Raw genomic sequence first — 22863 nt, forward strand, 5'->3', positions numbered from 1 at the left:
TTGAAGGATCTTTGAAGTGTTTTCTCATAAATTTGAATAATAATAGTTTATTTTGGAAAAAGTAATGTACAGTATAAAACAGTCTAATATATATTCCCTTATAAATACGCGCCGTCCAATTAAATATTTACTTTAAATTGTAAAGGTTTGTTTTCTTTCTTATAACTGATAGTTATATAATTATAATATTGTTAACATTATGTATAGGCCTATACTATATTAAAAAATAGTCTCATTTTATTTTTTACTACAAAATATATCTTTAACCTTGTTGACTATGACAAACTGCTACTGAATGCGCGGATGCACAGTCTTACGACCTTTGGCGTTGAGATTAAGATAATACATCAAACATTAATAGACAAGCAACCTGTGAAACGGCGGCTACCGTTATTAAATTGAGTTGAGTTAAAGACTAAATGCCTTCACCCACGCGTGGAGTATATCTCCATTACGGTATATACAGAATTGATTGTTTTTTTCCCCTGTATAGCTTTCCGTGACCAAACAGAGGTTAAAGGCAATTTAGTCTGAGCCCTTTATGGTAATATGTAGAATCAGCATTCGATGTTACAGTTGTACACTGGGAACATGACTAGCAGCGAATTTAGTCCGAGCCCCTTTGTGGTATGTAGACTCAGCATTCGATATTACAGTTGTACACTGGGAACATGACAAGCAGGGAATTAAATCTGAGCCCCTTTATGGTATACGTATAATCAGTATTGAATATTACAGTTGAACATTGGGAACATGAGAAAAATAGTGGCATCACTGTATATTGTTTGCCCCAGTTTGCCTCAAAATTTTCGGTGGAGACTTATTATGTTTTTTTTTGTCCGTACAGCTATGTGTGATGAAACAGAGGTTGGGGGGAAAATAGTCTGATACCCTTTATGGTATACGTAGAATTAGTATTGAATATTGTAGTTGAACACTAGGAACAAGACAAACATGGTGACATCGTGGAGTGTCGTGACCTTATGGTGTTTTACCGTAGAGCTATGCGTGACGAAACAGGGGTTGAAGGGAAAATAGTCTGAGCCCTTTTATGGTATAGGCCCCTACTTATAGTCAGTATTGAATATTGCAGTTGTACATTGGGAACATGGCAATCATGGTGGCAGCACAACAGATCGTGTGCCTCAGATGCAAAAAGCTCCTATATAAGAAGATTAAACTTTATCCCCGATGCAAATTTAATATGTATTAAGATCTAACTGCTCTACAAAATACTCTTGCTGCACACACAAAAACTGAGGCCGTCGAAAACAATGTATACTGCTTTTGGCTCGTAGAAATGATGGTGACTATCGCGACCATAGAATGGGCCCCAGGTTGCAAGTAATTTCTCCTGCGCACTGACAATAAATGGATATAATCTTTTGTGGAGTGGAGCAAATTTAATTTTCAACAACTCCCTAAGGTTTGGATTGCTGGTGATAACATCTGAAAGGCACCAGGCCCAAGGACAGTTTAAGAAGAATATCCTTAAAATAAAACCTTCTTCTTCTTCTTCTTCTGATCGTGCAGAGATGCTTACCAACCATTTGGGAGTCTTTTTTTTTCTTCTTAGCAAATCGATATTCATAACCTTGCAATTGTGCAAAGGTTAGCGAAGCAATTTTGAAAAAAAAAAATCAAAATAAATGCTTCATTCGAATGGAGCATGATAAAAAATGTGTCACAGTTATTATTCAGCAGTTTTTTTTTAGTGAGTAACAACAAAGAAATTAAGATTATATTGAAGGTTATTCCTGCACGGAAGATGCATCAAAAATTTAAAGGTGTAAATCTAAAATGGTTTCTAGGAGTCCATTAATCGTCTTGCGAATCTGTGGAAATATCAACAAATCAGTGTTAGTCATTTTTTCTCAGAAATTATTGCATTAAGATTCTTGGGTTTTGGGGGTAATGAACTAGTTGTGTGTGCTCATTTTGATTTTCAGAAAATAGCTTTTGCAAAAATGCTTACCGACCCAAAAGGATGGTTTAAATAAAGGCATGACGTTTCAACTGCAGCAAAGTCGTTTTCAAAGGCTCTCTGTTAGCCTTCGAGAAAGACTCTGCAAGGGCCATTAACTTATTTTTTCTAATCTGAAATTTCAGATAAAACAATCGTCACAAACATGTTACATGCTATCTTTAATTCTTGCTTTTTTGTAGGGACTTCAATTAAACACGACTTAATCCCGCCAAAAGCATATAAAAATAATTAAAGACTTAATGAAAACAAAACAGGCTGAGAACCATTTCTAAAAAGAAAGATGTTTTAATTTAAAATGTAGTGTGAATAATATTAGAACTGTTTGGAATTGAAGTGTTATCAATAATCATTTGTAGAAAAAGATTTTTCAATCATTAATTCTGAAACCTATAAAACCAAATTTGTAATATATTCATGTTGTTTAAATAACAAAAATTAAATCGACAAGCCATCAACAAACTGGAAACATTTCAACATCACTAAACTACATTGAGAAAATCAAGTTTAAACTCAAAAAGAAAACGGGGTAAAAACGAGATTTTTTTCTTGCATGCGATTAATTTAAAAAGAAATGGGACATGACATATGGACTCAATTTAAAATAACCGATGTCAGTTTGTATACACCCATGACCCAAAATATCAGTTTCTTATCAATTGCTTTCAATTAGGCACACATTTCTTAAATTAAAAACCAATAAGACTGTCTGTTTTCAAGTTCTTCCCTTGCAAACTAAATATGTCAAGTTTGATTACAGTGACTATAAGTAACACAGGTCTGGGACAGGAATATAAAAATACCTCCGGGGGACTGTCATGTAGCAATTCATTTGTTTCTAATAATATATCTGAGATATCTCAGAGAATGCGAGACTCTCAGTATATTATCTCTACAAACATCACTATTTCAAGTAATTGAATAGCACTAAAAAATAGTACTCTATACAATATTTAACAATACATTGGAAAATTAAATGTCCCACTGTTGTCCAAAACCAATTATGAGTAGACAAACTAATCGAATTGACTCATTTTTTTCTGAACAAAATCCAGGTCAGTGACAAAAGCACATTGTGATAACTCAGGTTGAAAATCGGACAATTTATTCATAAAGTATGTTTCTTGAAAATACAGTTTCATTCTTACATTGCTTTTTTATGTGGTCTTATTTAGCCAGTTACTTATTGATGAGAAATCATGAAACAATTGAGGTTACTGCACGGTGGCGTTTTACGTACAAACTGATTAATGATTGACGAATAAGTAATTAGTATTCTGTCTTTGTGTGTTCTCGACTACCACACAAGGATGCAATGACCAAATATTTTTGTAAAAAGGTAACTACTCACCAACAAATAGAAGTTAAAATTTAAAAGCCGTTAACACTATTGGTAATTGTCAAAGACTAGCCTTCTCAGTTGGTGTATCTCAACATAAGCATAAAATAACAAACCTGTGAAAATTTTAGCTCAATCGGTCATCGAACTTGCGAGATAATAATGAAAGAAAAAAACATCCTTGTCACACGAAGTTGTGGGCGTTTAGATGGTTGATTTCGAGACCTCAAGTTCTAAATCCGAGGTCTCGAAATCTAATTCGTGGAAAATTACGTCTTTCTCTAAAACTATGGCACTTCAGAGGGAGCCGTTTCTCACAATGTTTTATACCATCAACCTCTCCCCATTACTCGTCACCAAGTAAGGTTTTATGCCAATAATTATTTTGAGTAATTACCAATAGTGTCTACTGCCTTTAATACATTCTACAAAATTTCATGTTAAGCCAGACCATAAAACATTTGATGAGATAGGCCTATTGGTAGAATAAAAGAAAGAATAGTTTCAATGACTTTCAATAATGCATTTTTTTTGTACAGTAGGCCTGGCTCTAAGCCCAACGCAGAGTTAAACTAATCTGTTAACCTATAACAACTCCTTGGTAGTTTATTCTGTTGCCTGGCAACATTGTTGTAATAATAAAGCAGCATTTCAACCCGTAATACCAAATGAACTCATTTCAATTTCAATCGTTCTAAAAGGCACCATAATCATTATAACATTTTTTTAATTATACATTTTTGTTCAGGGAAATTATGAAATAATCTTCCAGATTCCAAATTATTATTTTTTTGGGGGATGTTCACTAGAGTGTTGTGTAAATTTTAACGGGAGTTGACTAAAATATGACTGCAATATTTGACAATTCATTGTTATCAAGATTAATCTCATTGACCCCTAACCTCTATTTCATAAAAGAAAGTAGGCCTACTGTTTAAGTTTGTTTTATTTTATCAAACAATTTAACACAAAATTAAGATTTCTTATGTAAATTTGATTTGAGGACCCCCCTCCCCCACACTAACCCAGTTTCAACTGTATACATATGGAATGTTTGATAAGCTAGTTAAGACTTGTTCATTTAAGTGTGACACCTTAACACGTAAGTTACTCGGTCGATGAACGTTTCCCCAAAGATGTCCGCTTTCCAAGTGAAGCAAATGATCGTTGACTTGGAGCAACTAAGGCAGATAACTGAAATAAACTCAAGGCTTTTAATTTTTGAACATCGCTTGTTTCCTCACCCGGTCTAGACCATCATTTTCTATCTCTCTCCATCTTTCCATATACTCTCTCTCGGTCTTCAGAGATCTGTCCTTGGGTTGTCTACGTCAGCGATTAAAAGCACCCGTGAAAGCTTAGAATTGAATTTACCTTCGTTGTGGGTGACTGTATAGGGACAACACAAAAAGAAGAGGAGTGGGGGAAAATATGACAAAAGATGATGTTATAAGTAGATGTGAGCAGAACCATCATGAAAAGCAGCTCTCAAAATCAAGATCCAAACCTTCAGCAGACTTGCAGACATGTGTTTAATGGTACAGTTATATAAACAAAAATCTTCGAATATTCAGGCCGTCTGAATTTCAAAAACACCTTTAAGGGAAGGTTACACGTTTGGTAATCACTCTTAAAACTAAAGGCAATAAAGTCACTCATGCCTAGCATCTTGAGAATTATTTCACTTTAAAGTAATGTGGCTATGGGAAAGATATGCCCTTTTTACCCCTATTTTAATCTGAGAAGGGTTTATGTCGGATACGTTTCTGAGATTAAGTATTCCTGTTACTTCCTCCATGGACATAACCGCTCCGGATTTTCGACGAAAACTCAAAAAATGCGAGCATGCAATTTGTAAAATGCAGTTTTCACGGCTTAGTTTATTTAATATATCTACGTTCATGTAGGATTAGGACATTCGAACGGTTCCAAAAACCAGAGCTTTACTTTCTCTTTAAAAAAAAATGGTAGGCCTATATTGTAAATTTTGGGAGGAGCAGATGCTGCCTTAGATGAACAGTATCATCTAGAATCATTTACGTTTAGTTATGGAGCAGTAAATGTAGATTATTGATATAGATGGTACATACAAACAGTCTAATTCTGGATAAAATGAATATGAAAGGATTTCACATTATTTATACTAGGGGAAGATTTATTAAACAAATTACCAAGTTTTCAGAAAAAAGTGTGTTTAAAGCCATCGGATACGTTCTGAACAGAACAAAAACTAAAAGTTCACAGATTTACAAATAACTTACAGGGTTTACAGAAAGGTAATGGTGAAAGACTTCCCTTGAAATATAATTTCATGAAATGCTTTGCTTTTTGAGAAAACATTAAAACAATTATCAATTCTCGATATCGAGAGTAACGGATTTAATTTAAACACATGTCGTGACACGGCAAAACGTGCGGAAACAAGGGTGGGTTTTCCCGTTATTTTCTCCCAACTACGATGACCGATTGAGCCTAAATTTTCACTTGTTTGTTATTTTATATATAAGTTGTGATACACGAAGTGTGGGCCTTATGACAATACTGTTTACCGATGTTGTGCGATTGCTTTAAAAACCACATTCGATTTTTAAAGACTCTTGTTTATTAATTAAATTCGTCTAGTTTTGTAAACACATGTCAGCTGTGCAAGAATCAACACTGGAAAAAAAAACATGCTCGCTGGTCTTTTTTTAACGGAAAAAAGATAATAGAAAGAGCGGATTACTATTTTGGACATAGAAAACAGATGTGATTGATTATCTACAGCAAAACAGATTTCTCAGTTTATTTTAGGCGACTTAACTAAACACAAAACCTATTTTCTTAATATTCGTCAACCAATCTCACGATCAGCTGTTAATTCACATGTTTTCAATATTGTACACAATAATGTAACTGTTTCTTTATCAATAGGCTTGTGTTTTTAGTAATATAGTAAAATGAGCGACATACTATTTTGGATTAAGAGGATACAGAATGTGATCGATTATCTATATAGAAAACAGTTCCCCATTACTCGTTACCAAGTAAGGTTGCGAGTAATTATTTTGAGTAATTACCAATAGTGTCCACTGCCTTTAAAAGGGAAAGGTAATGAAACGAGCGACATACTATTTTGGACTACGCGAAAACAGAATGTGGTCGATTATGTCAAAAACTAATTCGTACGAAAACATTTCTTAGTATATTTTTAAGATTAAACCATAATAAAAGCTTAACACTAAACATGTTTTCCTGGTATTCGTGAACAAAGCATCCCGATATCATCATTTTATAAATATTTTAAGAAGGGAAGTATTTTTTTATCAGACAGTCTTGAGTTTCACGAGATGGTGACATTGTTATTGTCTGATTACGTGTCGGTGCAGGGAGGTAAATAATAGTCAATGAACATGAGTACGGTTGGCTAGAGTCAGAGGTAAGGACAAGAAACACAAGTCACGTACGAGGAGAACCAACGAAGGTCAATGCCTTGACAAAAAGGCTCCGTGTATTAACATACGTTGCTACCTTTGTCTGGTATCCTGTACCCATTGACAAGTGTCCTGACTACACGAACACGGTTGGCCAGAGTCAGAGGTAAGGACAAGAAACACAAGTCACGTACGAGGAGAACCAACGAAGGTCAATGCCAAAACAAAGGTTCCGTGTATTAAAATACGTCGCTACCTTTGTCTGGTATCCTGCATTCAGTGACAAGGGCCTAGACTAATTTTTCATTCTAACTTAATTTGCGTTGCATTGTGTTTACACAAAGGATCGATGTATGACTGGTTTCCCGTACCCAGTGACAAACAAGGGACCTGACTAGCGTTGCATGGTGTTGAAATAGAAGACATTCAAGACTCGTGGTCGTTGCATGGTGTTTAAATAGAGGACATTCAAGAGATTTTGAAAAAAAGATCTATAACAAAGGATCCAGTATTAACTCACGTTGCTACCTTTGTCTGGTAACCTTTGCACCCAGCGACAAGGGATCAGACTACATGCTAGCCTCGTGGAGGACATTCAAGATGTGGAAAGAGAGAAGGCCAAGTGACGGGCACTGGGGGGGGGGGGGTAGCTCAGACCTTTGTCTGGTCTCCTCTTTTAGGCCAAGGGAGCAGACTCTTTTCTTCTATAGCCTCGTCGTTGCATCGAGTCAAAGAAGAAAGTCAAGATGATGTGTAAAGATATACGTATGGAAGTGACGGACACGACACGAGGCGGTGGGGTGGAGGGGGTGGGGTGGAGGGGGTAGCTCTGATAATGGAGTTGTCAAAGTGGATGTCAATGTTGAACATTATTTTAACATTCAACAATTCGAAACAGCTCAGTTACCATGTAACAAATTCAACAGGCACTCGGGCATGCCCGATAACTAAGAAATTTACCAAAGCTACCCAACATGGAAATGTGCTACCTGCCTCTCTGCTCGAACCTATTTCCCGTAAAAAAAAACATTTGTTTTAAAAAAGGGAATCAATGTGTGGTGAAGAGGTTTTCAACTAGTGGTTTAATCCCAACGAGGAACCAGGCCTCGGCGGGTTTAAACCACTAGTTGAAAACCGATTCAACACACTTTGATTCCCATTCATAAATACCTTTTCGGTCAAAAACATCCACACTTTTTGGTCAAAAAGTGAAATAAATGCAAAAATTGTATTGTTCAATGATTTCTTTCAACACAACACCATTCCAGCTATGAAATGGTAAAGCCCTCCTCCGCCCTCGGGTAAACAACTCCTTATAAGGGAATGCTGTGCGCGTCGCGCGTATCGCGTGATGTGCCGCAACTGTTTCAGCCGTTGCTCTCGACCAATAGGAATGAAGAAACTGTCTTATAAGAACAGGTGCAAGCTCACGTGTCACGCCCATGTTTCAACACTTTTTACTGGTCATAAACAAAGGTTTATACACACCCACGTGACGCGCTCTCCACCAATAGGAATAGCGAAACTGTCCGAGGTATTTATGAATGTCAATTGGAAAGAGGTAATGGGAAGAGGGCCCCCTAAGGAACCCCAACCCCTCCCCTTGATGGCATCACAAACTCTAATATCGTTAAACATGAAGGCTCTAACCAGCAGACGGGGCTGGGAATATTGACTTTAAAAACTAATTACACCTTATACAACACACGGCACGCCACACTGTTTACACTGTACAAGTTGTTTTATTGCCCTGAACAGTTGACACACTCGAGTCGCTCACTCCTCTGTAATTTGTGTCGACTTACTTTGTAAACATTTGAGGACATTATACATTGCTGTGTGTATAAGAAGTGGACAATTTCAAGGGGAAGTTTAACTTTCAAGATAAGGAGCAGCGTGGTATGTAATTATTTTAAACATTTCAGTTGCAGTCATCAGTAATTTTATTTATCAGGGTTCAGGACCCAGGGGCCGAATTCACAAAGCGCTAAATTTGATCTTGTATGAGAATCAGTCTTAATTGCTAAGCAAAGTGTGACGTCACAATACATTGGTGATATTGGAAACTCATCTTAAAGACACTGGACACTATTGGCAAATGTCAAAGACCATTCTTCTAAATTGGTGTATCTCAACATATGCATAAATAACAAACCTGTGCAAAATTGAACTCAATTGGTCGTCGAAGTTGCGAGACAATAATGAGAGAAAAAACACCCCTGCATTTTAGATGAATCCCAGTGCTTTGTAAAACCGAGCCCTCCTTCCAGGGGTTTACAACAAGGTTTGCATAGTCTGTTCATCATAAATACAAAACTATACAAGTTTGAACACAACGTGGACTATTTATGTCTCCCTTTTATGATTGCTTTAACTTCTTTCAAGAATATTGCAATGCTCAAGGAGATCTTCTGGAAATCCTGAAATCAGGAAAGTTTTTGTAACAAGTTTTTGTTATACAGTACGATAATTGTAAACAAAATTACTGTCAGTAAAACTTAGTTATTATTAGAAATACGCTGTCATGAAATAATTATAAGTAAAACTTTATTTTTAAAGGTAGTGGACACTATTGGTAATTACTCAAAATAATTGTTTTTGCATAAAAACTTACTTGGTAACGAGTAATGGAGAGCTATTGGTAGTATAAAACATTGTGAGAAACAGCTCCCTCTGAAGTATTTCCTCAAATTTGGTGTTTTTTCTTCCATTGTTATCTCGCAACTTCGACGAATATGTTAATGTGTGCATATGTTGAGATACACCAAGTGAGCAGACTGGTCTTTGACACTTATACCAATAGTGTCCAGTGTCTTTAAAACAACAACTAAATTTTCATGAAACAATATGTTCCTATTTGCACAATGTTGTTTTATAAACCAACGTAGACGTTTGAAGACTGAGAAAAATAATAGGATGAAAGTGGGAAAATAACTATTGAATGCATATTAAATCACAGTACATTGTCGTCACAGAAAACAAAATATGTAAAATATATAAAAGAAAAAAAATCTTCTTTCTACGAAGCCTAATGTTAGCCCGATATAAACTTTCTGTTAATACGGTTATTAAAATTCAGAATAAAACCCCATCGGGTGGGTTGAAAACCTTGTCATCCAGAAACTAAAACAAAGTCAAAAACCTCGCAGTGATGTTTGGGTAAATCGCAAAACGAAAAAAAAAGCTGTGAACGTTTGATTGTTTTTGGAACGAATGTATTATGCAAAATATTCATAGGTTCACAAATTGAACCGATATTGCCTGACAGAATACAAATATTTATTGAATTGATAGTCAGAATGTGATGAAAGGTGTCAGAATTTCAGATGGGAACTTTCATTCCAATCTTCTGGTCATGAATATATACAAACTGTGAAAATGTTATCACAACAGGTTGTCAATTTTTTTTTTTTTTCATTTTGAAAATCCAGATAAGAAGTGAGGTATTAAAGACGCTGGACCCTATTGGTAATTGTCAAAGACCAGTCTTCTCACTTGGTGTATCTCAACATATGCATAAAACAACAAACCTGTGAAAAATTGAGCTCAATTGGTCCTAGAAGTTGCGAGATAACTATGAAAGAAAAAAAACACACCATTGTCACACGAAGTTGTGTGCTTTCAGATGCTTGATTTCGAGACCTCCAAATCTAATTCTGAGGTCTCGAAATCAAATTCGTGGAAAATTACTTCTTTCTCGAAAACTACGTCACTTCAGAGGGAGCCATTCCTCAAAATGTTTAATACTATCAACCTATCCCCATTACCAAATAAAGTTTTATGTTAATAATTATTTTGAGTAATTACCAATAGTGTCCACTGCCTTTAATGATCTCAAATTTATCAAAACAACTTTGTCTAAATTTAAAACTCGTAAAAAATATCCACGCAGGAAGAATACTCCGTAATAGGAATACACAATCTGAGAAACGTTACTGTCAGTAATCATCAATGCTTCTGTGATTCAAATTTTGAGATACAAAACTTATGTGCTTTTCCATAATCACATTACTTCAAAGTGAAATTATTCTCAAAATGCTTTTGCAAGCTGCTGTACTTCTCAGCAAGAAAGATTGTATTGCATTATATTTTAAGAGTGGTCACCAAACGTGAACCTTCCCTATAATCCTGCATAACCAGCTAGAATCCCACTATGGTTTGGGTAAATCAGTAACAAAGGAAAGGAGTGGGAACCTCTCACAATGTGATTGCAGCAGAATGGTTACTTACAAGTCAAGCCAAGGGAAAAGAAATTCGATACTGCTGTTTTGTCCAATCCCAAGTCTGACCCTTGATCCCCATTTATACATTGAAATCCCAATGATATTGTGCAGATGTCTTTACGATTTAGTAAAAGCATTAAAGAGATATCTCCCTATAGATTACACAATCCGAGTCTCGCATTTAAAGACCCTGGACAGTGGACATTATTGGTAATTGTCAAAGACCATCAGTCTTATTGAATCTCAACACATGCGTAAATTAACCAACCTGTGAACATTTGAGCTCAATTGGTCGACAAAGTTGCGAGATAATAATGAAAGAAAAAAACACCATTGTTGTGACGATGTCGTGTGCTTTCAGATGCTTGATTTCGAGACCTCAAATTCTTAACTTGAGGTCTCGGAATCAAAATCGTGGAAAATTACTTCTTTCTCGAAAACTACGTCACTTCAGAGGGAGCCGTTTCTCACAATGTTGTATACTATCAACCTCTCCCCCATTGCTCGTTACCCAGTGAGGTTTTATGCTGAAAATTATTTTGAGTAATTACCAATAGTGTCCACTGCTTTTAATAGATGTACACAATAAAACTAACCAGTGAAAATTTCAAAAGGTGGTCGCGTTTTTGAGATATCGCTTAACATCCGGAGCAAATTATGTCCAGACAGGAAGAATAATATTAGTAATACACAAAATGAGAACCGTTACTGTCGTAATTTTGGGGGCATATACAAACTGATGTCCTTTTACATGACCACCACCTCAAAGTGATTTTCTTCTCAAAAAAGCTTTAGGCTATAGCGGCTGTAGGCGTCTTACTACCTTTATTGTCAAATACCAGGGGCCAATTTCATAGAGCTGCGAAAATAGCTCGCTTATTTTACACATGTTACTGGCTAAAATTTCATGCCATATACATTGCTTATGACTAATAGTATTTAGCTGTTGTTTACTTAGCATAACAATTGAGTGGTATCTTGGCTGGTAATCTGATTTTACTAAGCAATGAATTTTTTGCTTAAGCAAAATATTGTGCTTAAGCAGCTCTATGAAATTGGGCCCAGTATTCTCACTTGGTGTATCCCAACTAAAGCAAACAGTTACAAACCTGTGAAAATTTGGACTCAATTGGTCATCAAAGTTGCAAAAGAAAAAGAAAAGAAAACACCCTTGTTGCACAAGTTTGTGTGCTTTCAGATGACTGACTATAAAGGGCTTCAGGCCTGAAGTCTTTAAACATTTGGGTGAGAAATTACCTCTCTCTCAAAAAATACATTACTTCAGAGGGAGCCGTTTCTCACTATTACACTAACAGCTATCCTTAGCTCGTTATCAAGTAAGTATTTGTGCCAAGAATTATTTTGAGAAATGACCAAAAGTGTCTCTAGTGTCTAGTATCTCTCTAGATTACAAACTCAAGTCTCGCATTATTTGATTGTACAAATTTATACAAATCACAAACAATAGTTGATTAAATTGATGTGATTTCCTTTTGATCTATCTTACATGATAATGTAATTACGTTTTGAATTGAGTTTTATCTTACAGCTGTCCTGTGGCAATCAAATAACAAACTGGTTTAGGATGCAGCTCAACGAAGTCCTTGTAGAAATAATTAAGGAAGATGTATAAGGATCAAATTACTTACATTGTCTTAAACTTCAATTAAATCTACAATTGGATTTTAGTTTGTGGTTCGCCCTTGTATCTCTGAGTTTAACCTAAAGGCGAAGTAAAGTCATTGAGTTTTTGTAACCCTTCGATTGTTTTAAAGGCAGTGGACACTATTGATAATTACTCAAAATAATTATTAGCATAAAACCTTACTTGGTGACGAGTAATGGGGAGAGGTTGATGATATAAAACATTGTGAGAAATGGCTCCCTCTGAAGTGACATAGTTTTCGAGAAAGAAGTAGTTTTCCACGAATTTGATTTCGAGACCTCAGATTAGAATTTAAGGTCTCGAAATCACCCATCTAAACGCACACAACTTCGTGTGACAAGGGTGTTTTTTCTTTCATTATTATCTCGCAACATCGACGACCAATTGAGCTCAAATTTTCACAGGTTTGTTATTTTATGCATATGTTGAGATACACCAACTTTGAAGACTAGTCTTTGACAACTACCAATAGTGTCCAGTGTCTTTAAAGACGCTGGACAATGTTGGTAATTGTCTAAAAAATTACCAAAGGTATACCTCACCTTCTCCTTTAAAAAGACGGGTTCATAATACTGCAACCATTCTCAGGTATAGCTCTTGAACCTGAATCTAAATGGACCCCCATCAAGCCAAGCCTCAAATATTTCATTTTAATCATCAACATTTCACGCCAGTGCACAAAACATTGACAGCACGCGTCTTTGTATATATATAGGCACTTCTTAATTAGGCATCGAATGCACCACTCAGCATTGTTTTACATTCATTAAGCAAACTACTTATAGGCTAGACAAATTTAATTATAAAACCACTTATTACTGAAACAATAAACACTGGTGAGATCTTAAGTGCCATTCGTTAGGTCTGTGTCAACAAACAGACTTTACAATCCTTTTGTAAAAGTAGAAATAGAAAACTTTCCGGTAGAATTAACTGCTTTTTTTTATGTTTGAGAGGAAACATCTGGTGAATATGATTTGCTTTACGTCATTCTTATTTCCTGAATTTTCCATCACCAAAGAAATCAATTTAGATATTGAAAAAGGATAAAAGATGACAAATTAATTTGAATAAATGATTTGTAATTTATTTGATGTCATCAAAACAATTGTAAAACAATTTTTTTAAAGAATTTGATGTGAATGAATTGGCGTTTTTTGTGGTACATATTGTGGAATGAGGAATTTGATGAGGCAGATAAAATTAGGGAAAAAAACATCAACAACAACAATGACAGCAACACAGACAGTGACAGCGACTCAGACAACAACATGTAATCAAATGATACCACAATGATGAGGCTCGAGTGCCGCTTTAATATACGTGAACTTCTTGGTAAGGCTTGAATGCTGCTTTAACACTTGCGTTTCTTGACAAGGCTTGAGTGTCCCTCGAAGAATTGAGTTTCTGCGTGAGACTTAGTGACCCTTTAATACTTTAGTTTCATGGTAAGGCTCGAGTGCTCCTTTAATACTTAAGTTTCTTGGTAAGGCTCGAGTCCCCCTTTCATACTTATATTTCTTGGTAAGGCTTGAGTTTATGCGTACGACTTGAGTGCCCTTTAATACTTAAGTTTCTTGATAAGGATCGAGTACTCCTTTAATACTTGGGTTTCTCGGTAAATCTTAAGTACCCCTTTCATACTTGTATTTCTTGGTAAGACTTGTGTGCCCCTTTAAGACTTAAGTTTATGCGTTAGACTTCAGTTACCCTTTAATACTTGAGTATCCCCGTTAGAGTGAAATGTCCCTGTAAGACTGTGTACCCCTTTAAATATCGAGTGCACCTTTAAGACTATATATACTTTTCCTTTACATGGGCGCAGCAACTGCTGGTTTTGAGGCATTAATGATTATCCAATGTGACTTGAGATATCTCTACCCGTCTTTACAAAATGAAGAATTCCTCCATCCATGTGTTGGACAGGACATCACATCACATTCCTCATCCGTGATGTCAATTAAGTAAATGGGATTGTGTGATCAAGAAGAAATGTAAAAACCCATCTAAAAATTCCACTTTTATCAGAGATATTTCTCGAGGAACTATTCAAAGAGTGACCTACTTCTTTGGATAATTGAGTCTCGAATTACAAAACATGATTACATGCATTGTACGTGTATTTTGTTTAAAACTCGTCGAAGTTTGCTTGGCATTTTTTCCTGAGAGGCAGTCCAAATCAACCCAGTTTTCTCAGAAGATTCATGTACTAAGTGATAAGTGTGAATGCAAAATGCACACATGAAGATACTGGAGTCTAAAAGCATCAGGAATTATGTTGGAATTTTTTGACATTCCGACCCCTGGTGAGTGTCAGTGGAAAACTGATAATAGTTGCATTATTATAATTTTCAACAACAAAAAGTTGAATTTATTCACATTTTTTCAGGTAAGCATATTATTTCCTAAATGTCTTGTCTTCATAGTTGTAAATAACAGTTCTTGTTAAATGATCAAAGTGATCAAACAACCCATCCTTATTTTAGAATTTACCCTTATGTTAAACTTAAAGAAATGAAACGAAATGCATAACCTTCTATTATACACTTAACCATAGTCAGCGTCCTTCGGATGGGACAAAAAGCCGTATGCCCCGTGTGGTGTGTATAAAAGTACGTAAAAGAACCTAGTGCGGTTATTGTAATGAAAAGGGGTTTGCCCCGATGTTTCTAGCACTGTCTAGCAGCAATATGGGTCACATCACCTCCCGTTCAAACCGTTAAATATGGTTGCTTCAAGTTATACAATCATCCCTCAAGATCTTCACAAGATTCGATAATTCAGCGACAGAAGTGTCATTTAAGACAGACATGGCTCACTATAAAACTGAACAACAGCAATAATCTAGCCTACAATATACAACTATAGGCCTACATGTGCACCAATTTAAAACATTGACTTTACGTAGATTTACTGGAACTCATGTTATCTGCCCTACCACTGAGGGCGCTATACTACATCCTGCTCTTCTTAAAAAATATTTCTATTTTATTTGGGTTGCTCGTCACAAAGTGGAAATGGATAAAGACAACTTCAGATAACTTGATATCTCCCATTGGACCCTCCTCTACATCAAACATCTCTAGCCACTAAAAGTAAAATGCCAATTCAAGTCCTAAAATTTTCCCAAACGGTTTAGTTTTCACCATGCATGGAAACCCTACTACCCCATACCCTAATGAGGGTAGTAATAATGACCCCAAAATGATCCCAAATGGATTGGTTTTTGTTTACCTTGGTTGGGAACCCTACCCCAATAAGGGTAGTAATCATGATTCAATGAAGGCAGACAACCTCAGTAAGGTTACAAATCCACAACCTTGTCATTATCAATCAGCCCCATATCCCAAATGGGTTAGTCTGTGCCTTAATTGGGAACCCTACCCCAATAAGGGTAATAATCATGATTCCACGAAGGAAGGTTGACAGCTTGAGTAGGGTTACAAATCCACAACCTCATTATTAATCAGCCCTGATTGAAAAACCTACCCCAATTATCCCAAACGGGTTAGTTTGTACCCTAATTGAAAACCCTACACCATTTATCCCAAATGGGTTAGTTTCTACCCTAATTGAAATCCCTACCCCAATTATCCCAAATGGGTGGGTTTGTACCCTAATTGGAAACCCTACTCCATTTATCCAAAATGGTTTAGTTTGTACCCTAATTGAAAACCCGACCCCATTTATCCCAAATGGTTTAGTTTGTACCCTAATTGAAAACCCGACCCCATTTATCCCAAATGGGTTAGTTTGTATCCTAATTGGAAGCCCTACCCAATTTATCCCAAATGGTGTAGTTTGTACCCTAATTGAAAACCCTACCCCAGTTATCCCAAATGGGTTAGTTTGTACCCTAATTGGAAACCCTACCCAACTTATCCCAAATGGGTTAGTTTGTACCCTAATTGAAAACCCTACCCCATTTATCCCAAATGGGTTAGTTTCCACACTTATACTTTCAACCATTGAGATCACAGGTTCAGATCCTGGTCTTGTCAATTCTCTTGACTCTAAATATCAAGTTCTGAACTATGATTAAATATTCAATATCAGACACTGTTTACCACTAATCAATCATTATTTCATGTGATACCATTCTAACCTTATTTTCTTAATACATGATGTATGCGACAACACACAGTAGCAACAATTATGTCACCTGTTCATGAGCTTCCCTCCCCCTTTCTAAATGGATTAGTCCCTAATATTTATTTGACAGCAAATTCACCCTTTTACTAAGTGGATTAGTCCTTCCTTTTACAGTAAATCTCATAAGTCCATTTGACAGATGGTTGATCAGAAATGATGCTACAACTAATGACATTACAAAATAATTTCTGTATGGCATTTTTGGAAATAATATGAGAGTTTAATGCAGATGTAAATATTGATTTTTGGGGGGCTTACATCTGATGAAAATAAAACACAAAATAAATCACAGGAATATGCAACTAGCATCTGTTGGATTTATGTTGCCGTAACTTGACAGCTGATGAACTCACTGTAATAAGTAATCATGCCTATGTGATGTACAATATTAAGACATGGTTTAGGATGAGGGGGAAAAAAAAGTTAATTAATTTTGTTTTAATAAGGGTTTGGCTCTTAACTGAAACAGAGCTATTATTACTCTTGAAATTACACTTATTCAAAAATGATTTTGGGGTATTTTTTATGACTGTGATGGTGAAACGCAAGTGTGCTCTAATCATTTGTATTCATTCAGAGATATTCATGCAGGTAGGCAAACACAACTCACAAATAATGCAATGATCTTTAGCCTTCAAATTAATTTTCATTCCATATTTTATGATCGTGAACCGCAACACTTAAATTTACTTTCACACGTTCCCAAATCACAAGTGTCGTCAATCTGAATTGAAATGAACTTATCCAAAAAAAAGGCACCAATTAGGAGAATTATTGTCCTTGGTTTTTAAATATTGACATTAAAGGCCTCAGAATAAACCTACTGCACCCACATCAACTGCCGTGGTGGCATGTACTTTTACTGATAGAAGTGCCCTTTACCAGAGGAAAATTGCTGCGTCCTTCCAATAACGAAAATCAAGGCCTGCATTCAATCACAAAATTACTGTGGGGAAAAAACTCCACAGGCGACCTAGGTAAGGATATGAACCCACATCTTTCAGTATTTTAGGGCCAGTATCTGTCGAACTGGCTTCATCACGCTTGCATGGTGACAAGAAGCCATTTCTATAATTAACAAAAGTCTGCTTTTTTTTTAATTTAGGTACAAATACAATCTAGAATCGCGATCAATAGTCCATTAACGTCAGTATTTCCAAACACTGATAGCTTTATAAAGTACGGAATAAAGTATTTAAGATTTTCTGGGAATAAATCATCATAAAGAACCTTCGAACCTTCGAACCCCAGAATGACCAATAACTAACAACAGCTCATTTCTCACAGTAGCAGTACACTTCCAGTGGGATTCGAACCCAACACAATCCAAACAGCTCATTTCTAACAGTAATAATACTTCAGCATTTTCAAGGCGCACTTTACTGAAAACATTCAAAGGCGCCGGTCTGGAAGAAGTTAAAGATTTAATAGTAGCACATCTCCAGTGGAATTTGAACCCAACAAAACATCAAACAACAGCTCATATCTTACAGAAGTAGTACAGCAGTTCACTAATTCTACCTCCATGGTTTCATATAATATAAATATTTAACACTTTAATTGGTCTGAATGGGCCCTTGATTTTCCAGCAATAAAAAAACTGAAATGTACTGGTAGTCTTGAGTGAAGGCTGTAAACCAAGTGTGACTATTTGTTTAAAGGCACCGGACACTATTGGTAATTACTCAAAATAATTGTTAGTATAAAACCTTTCTTGGTGACAAGTAATGGGGAGAGGTTGGTGATATAAAACATTGTGAGAAACAGCTCCCTCTGAAGTGCCATAGTTTTCGAGAAAGAAGTAATTTTCCATACATTTGATTTTGAAACCTCAGATTTAGAACTTGAGGTCTCGAAATCAACCATCTATTAAACGCACACAACTTCGTGTGATAAGGGTGTTTTTTCTTTCATTATTATCTCGCAAGTTCGATGACCGATTGAGCTCAAATTTTCACAGGTTTGTTATTAATATGCCTATGTTGAGATACACCAATTGTGAAGGCTAGTCTTTGACAATTACTAATAGTGTCCACTGCCTTTAACACTTTAATTGGTATAATGGGCCCTTGATTTTCCAGCAATAAAACAAACTGAACAGTCATATGTACTGGTAGTCTTAAGTGAAGGCTGTAAACTAAGTGTGACTATTTGTTTAAAGGGATTGTATACTTTTGGTAACTAGAACGCACTGTTTTTTTCTATCCTGAATGGTTGTAGATAAATACCATAAAGCTAACATGTGAAATATAGGCCCTATCATTTCAAAAGGTGGTAGCGTTTTTGAGATATTGCCGAAAAACTGGAGCGGTGACGTCCACACAAGAAGAATAATCTGCAATTGAAATACACAATCTGAGAAACGTAACTGTCGGTCATGCTTCTCAGATTCAAATTGTCGGGGATAAAAAGTGATACCTGATCCTATATCCGCAGTACTTCAAAAAGAAATGTTTCTGAAACTGCTTTACACCATCCAAAGATGCTTTACTTCTTACCAAGCAAGTTTTTATTGCCATTAACCTTCATAGTCATTACCGAATGTACACAGACCCTTCAAATGCAGAAACTAACCTGGTTGAGGTGATTCAATATATACAAGGGAAATATTTTACCTTCTTTCTTGCCTTTGTTTACAATGAATTCTTCCTGCTTTAGATGATTGTCTGTATCCATCTGTAAGAAAAATTATAAATTGTCTAGCAAACATTTTTTGATTTGTATATTTTGTATAGAGATGGCCTCACAAGGCTACGGACGACCACTTGAGGGGATCGGCTGGGGGCTACACTTTGTCAACCCAAATCAACTGCAACCAGGGGCACCTACTCCCAAGGCTGCTTATTAACAATCTTGCTACTTTTTGTAGGTATAAAAAAACAGATTCAAATAGGAAAAATTACATCATGGACACTATTGGTAATTACTCAAAATAATTATTAGCATAAAACCTTACTTGGTAACGAGTTATAGGGAGAGGTTGATAGTATAAAACATTGTGAAAAACGGCTCCCTCTGAAGTGAGGTAGTTTTCGTGAAAGAAGTAATTTTTCACGAATTTGATTGCGAGACCTCAGATTTAGAATTTGAGGTCTCGGAATCAAGCATCTGAAAGCACACAACTTCGTGTGACAAGGGTGTTTTTTTCTTTCAGTATTATCTCACAACTTCGACTACCAATTGAGCTCAACTTTTCACATATCTGTTATTTTATGCATATTGAGATACACTCAGTGAGAAGACTGGTCTTTGACAATTACCAATAGTGTCCAGTGTCTTTAGAACAATTTATATCCTGATTATGTTAGTCCAATTTCAGACACAAATAAATTAGATTGAAAATAATTGTTCTATTTCTAAATTTGTAAGCTGTGAAACAGAAAAGATATACATGAGGCCATAATAAAACAAACTTACAAAAAGTTCCGCTTCTTGTAACTGGGATCCTTTGAGGTCGACAGAAACTTTGAAGGATTGGAAAAAGAGATACGATACACCAGATGGACGCTGGATATCACAGACAAATGTTGAGTCTGCCTTTGTTAGCTCAAACAACCATTTCTGGAAAATTAAATCATTACATTCAAAATTTGTTGTAACAATATCGTAATGTCAAAGTAATTCAAATTAACCTTCTGTAACACAAACACAAAACTCTATAGATGCTTAATACAAATAAACAAACGAACGTACAACACACATAATTATTACACAGATTTGAAATCACAAAATGAGATGACTCAAGCCTTTTTTTTTTCAAAGGGTCTTGGTACTTTTTGTAACATGTCATCAGATTTACATTAAGCTTGAAGACAACGATGGTAGAAAGCTTCCCTTAAAATATTACTTGATGAGGTGCTGTAGTTTTTGAGAAATGAGAAAAACAATATCACAAAAATTATTATAGCATGTAAAACGTAATAACCATTAATTACGGTATTTAAACACGTTTTATATGGTAAAACTGAGACAATTTTGTGACATTGTTTTTAAGGGAAGCTTTCTACCACCAATATTTTCAAACCGTGTAAGTTTAATGTAAATCTGTGGATATTGCGTTTTGTGTCCTACGAAGAGTACCCCATCCATTAAGCAAAAGCTGGCAACAACGCAGCACTTGTTGGGCTGCTGGCTCTCTTGGTCTTGTCATGACGATAAGACAGTTTAAAAGAGAGCCATAAAAAGCCCAGCAATGTGGGCTACTATTGAGATGAGAACCCATATTTAAGTCATGATCTCAATATTGAGAAAGATATTGAATGAAACTCTACTGAATTGTTTACTTCTTTACCTCATTTGTACCTCCCTGAGCTGCATACTCAAACGTGCACTTGAAGCTTCCCTGTAAGAAAAAGATGACAAGTGACAAATATACTAAATCAATATACGGTAATCTTTTGTAGAATCTACAAGTGTAATCTTCCATCATCGGATCCACGTGTCTAAGAGAGCTGGTACTCAGCTCGACAAATTCCACTTCTTGATGTATTGACCCCTTGCACGCGCGTCACACGCGACTATATATGAAAACGCACAGTGAAATTGCCAACCAGAATGGCGCAATTAAGATTTGTCTGATGATGACGTCAGATGAAATGGGTCAATACATGTAACTGCTCAGGTGAAAACTAGTGCACTGCATTGTGACTGTGTAGCCTCTATATAGTCTAGCCTTTTTGTCTCCATTCAAACCAGTTGGATGTATATTTTCATTTTTGTTCCTGTTCATATTGTGTTCTGTTTGTCAGTCCACCAGGCATCCCATACTCCAAAGTCAAGGTCACCACAAGCCTAGTTTTAGTCTCTAGAAAGTTGCCTTCACACTTTATTTTTTGAATTTACAATTTCTATCCAAATAAAGTTTTAAAACCCGTACAACTGCGAGTGCGAATGTGAAATTTTTTTCCATTGTTCAAATCACATACATATATGACGAACTCTGCAGGGCCTATCTTTCGAAAGTTTGAAAAACCTTTGTCTCTAATTGTTTTTGTCAGCAATATAATAATATCTTAATAAACCTCGATAAAGTAACACTATTTTTACAAATTTACTTTCTTAGTAACTATCAACAACATATCATTTTTCACTAAATTTTGCTCAAAAAATTAATAAGGAAACTTTTATTTTAAAATAAAATGCCCCACCTCCTGTGTGGCCATTTCTGTGACTAAGAAAGTTGGCACATTTGCGCATGCGGATGGAGCTCGACATGAAGTGCACTGTATAAAATTACCTGATAAAGTGATAGGGTGCCGCGTAGCCGTAAGTCGGCGTACTGTACGCTTGCTTGCCCAGTTCCTTAGTTTTACTCTTTATAATAAAGACCCATTTTAAATTCTCAAGGATTCTTTTTAAAAAAGTATGATGTGGAATATAAAGTTGCAGGAATGCATTTCGATTTGTATTTCGACACAAAAGCCGGTCAAAACAAATGTTCAACTGACAGTGACAGTGTTGACAGCACCAAATTTGCGCAAGGCTTGAAATTTGCGTGGAGCATCTTGTGCGCAGGCTAAAACCTGCGCGCACAAATTTAAATCGGGCCATCAAGCTTGCGCGCTCAGCGCTAGCGGAGGCTGAAGTTTGCGCGAGGATTGAAGTTTGCGCCCAACAGCCACACACAGGAGAAGGTGGGACTTACGAATTTTAATAATAGGATCAGGATGAATGAAAAATAGAAACAAGTTACCAATTCCTTTACTACAGTCCACACTTGTCCTCCAGGTTTTACATCAAAATGTTCAGAAAGTGATGAATTACATGAAATGCCTTTACAAAGTAAAATAAGAGTAATTAAGAGTAAATTGATGTAAAAACAGATGAGCTTTCCAGCTTTGTTGTTGTACGTGGGCGCGGCCATTTTGCTTAGAATTACAGCGCCCTCTATCGGTAGCAATGTTCCGTGAAAGGGGATGGGTGAACAAAAAGGAACGTCTTTACAAACATAGGGGATTTTGGGCATACTCATTGAGAAAATGTTTAACAGATACACATACCTGAATAATTTAGGAGTAGTTAGAAACATTCACCCAATGATAATTCTTGAATGCGTCCCTCTTTTATGATGCAAACACAAAACGATG

General features: G+C 36.0%; 1 protein-coding gene across 1 annotated transcript; it reads right to left on the minus strand.

Annotated features, from left to right (window-relative positions):
- Positions 1 to 3692: 3692 nt before the first annotated feature.
- LOC117295807 (myeloid-derived growth factor-like) lies at positions 3693 to 22640 on the minus strand. The gene is made up of 5 exons (XM_033778570.1): positions 22470 to 22640; positions 21069 to 21119; positions 20195 to 20338; positions 19393 to 19453; positions 3693 to 4712 (listed from the first exon to the last, which is right to left on the minus strand). The coding sequence occupies exons 1-5, from the start codon at positions 22638 to 22640 to the stop codon at positions 4627 to 4629; spliced, it is 513 nt and encodes a 170-aa protein (XP_033634461.1). The 3' UTR covers positions 3693 to 4626.
- Between the last annotated feature and the right edge of the window lie 223 nt (positions 22641 to 22863).

This window comes from Asterias rubens, chromosome 10, assembly GCF_902459465.1.
Source record: "Asterias rubens chromosome 10, eAstRub1.3, whole genome shotgun sequence".
NCBI classification, from domain to species: Eukaryota; Metazoa; Echinodermata; class Asteroidea; order Forcipulatida; family Asteriidae; genus Asterias; species Asterias rubens.

Bases quoted from the DNA above. Each gene is read 5' to 3' on its own strand.
- LOC117295807 (XM_033778570.1), bottom strand. From the start codon at position 22,640: ATGGCCGCGCCCACGTACAACAACAAAGCTGGAAAGCTCATCTGTTTT. The intron at 21,120-22,469 runs GTAACTTGTTTC...TTTTTCTTACAG, and splicing joins GGACTGTAGTAAAGGAATTG to GGAAGCTTCAAGTGCACGTT. The intron at 4,713-19,392 runs GTAAAATATTTC...GTCCCTATACAG, and splicing joins AAACAAAGGCAAGAAAGAAG to TCACCCACAACGAAGGTAAA.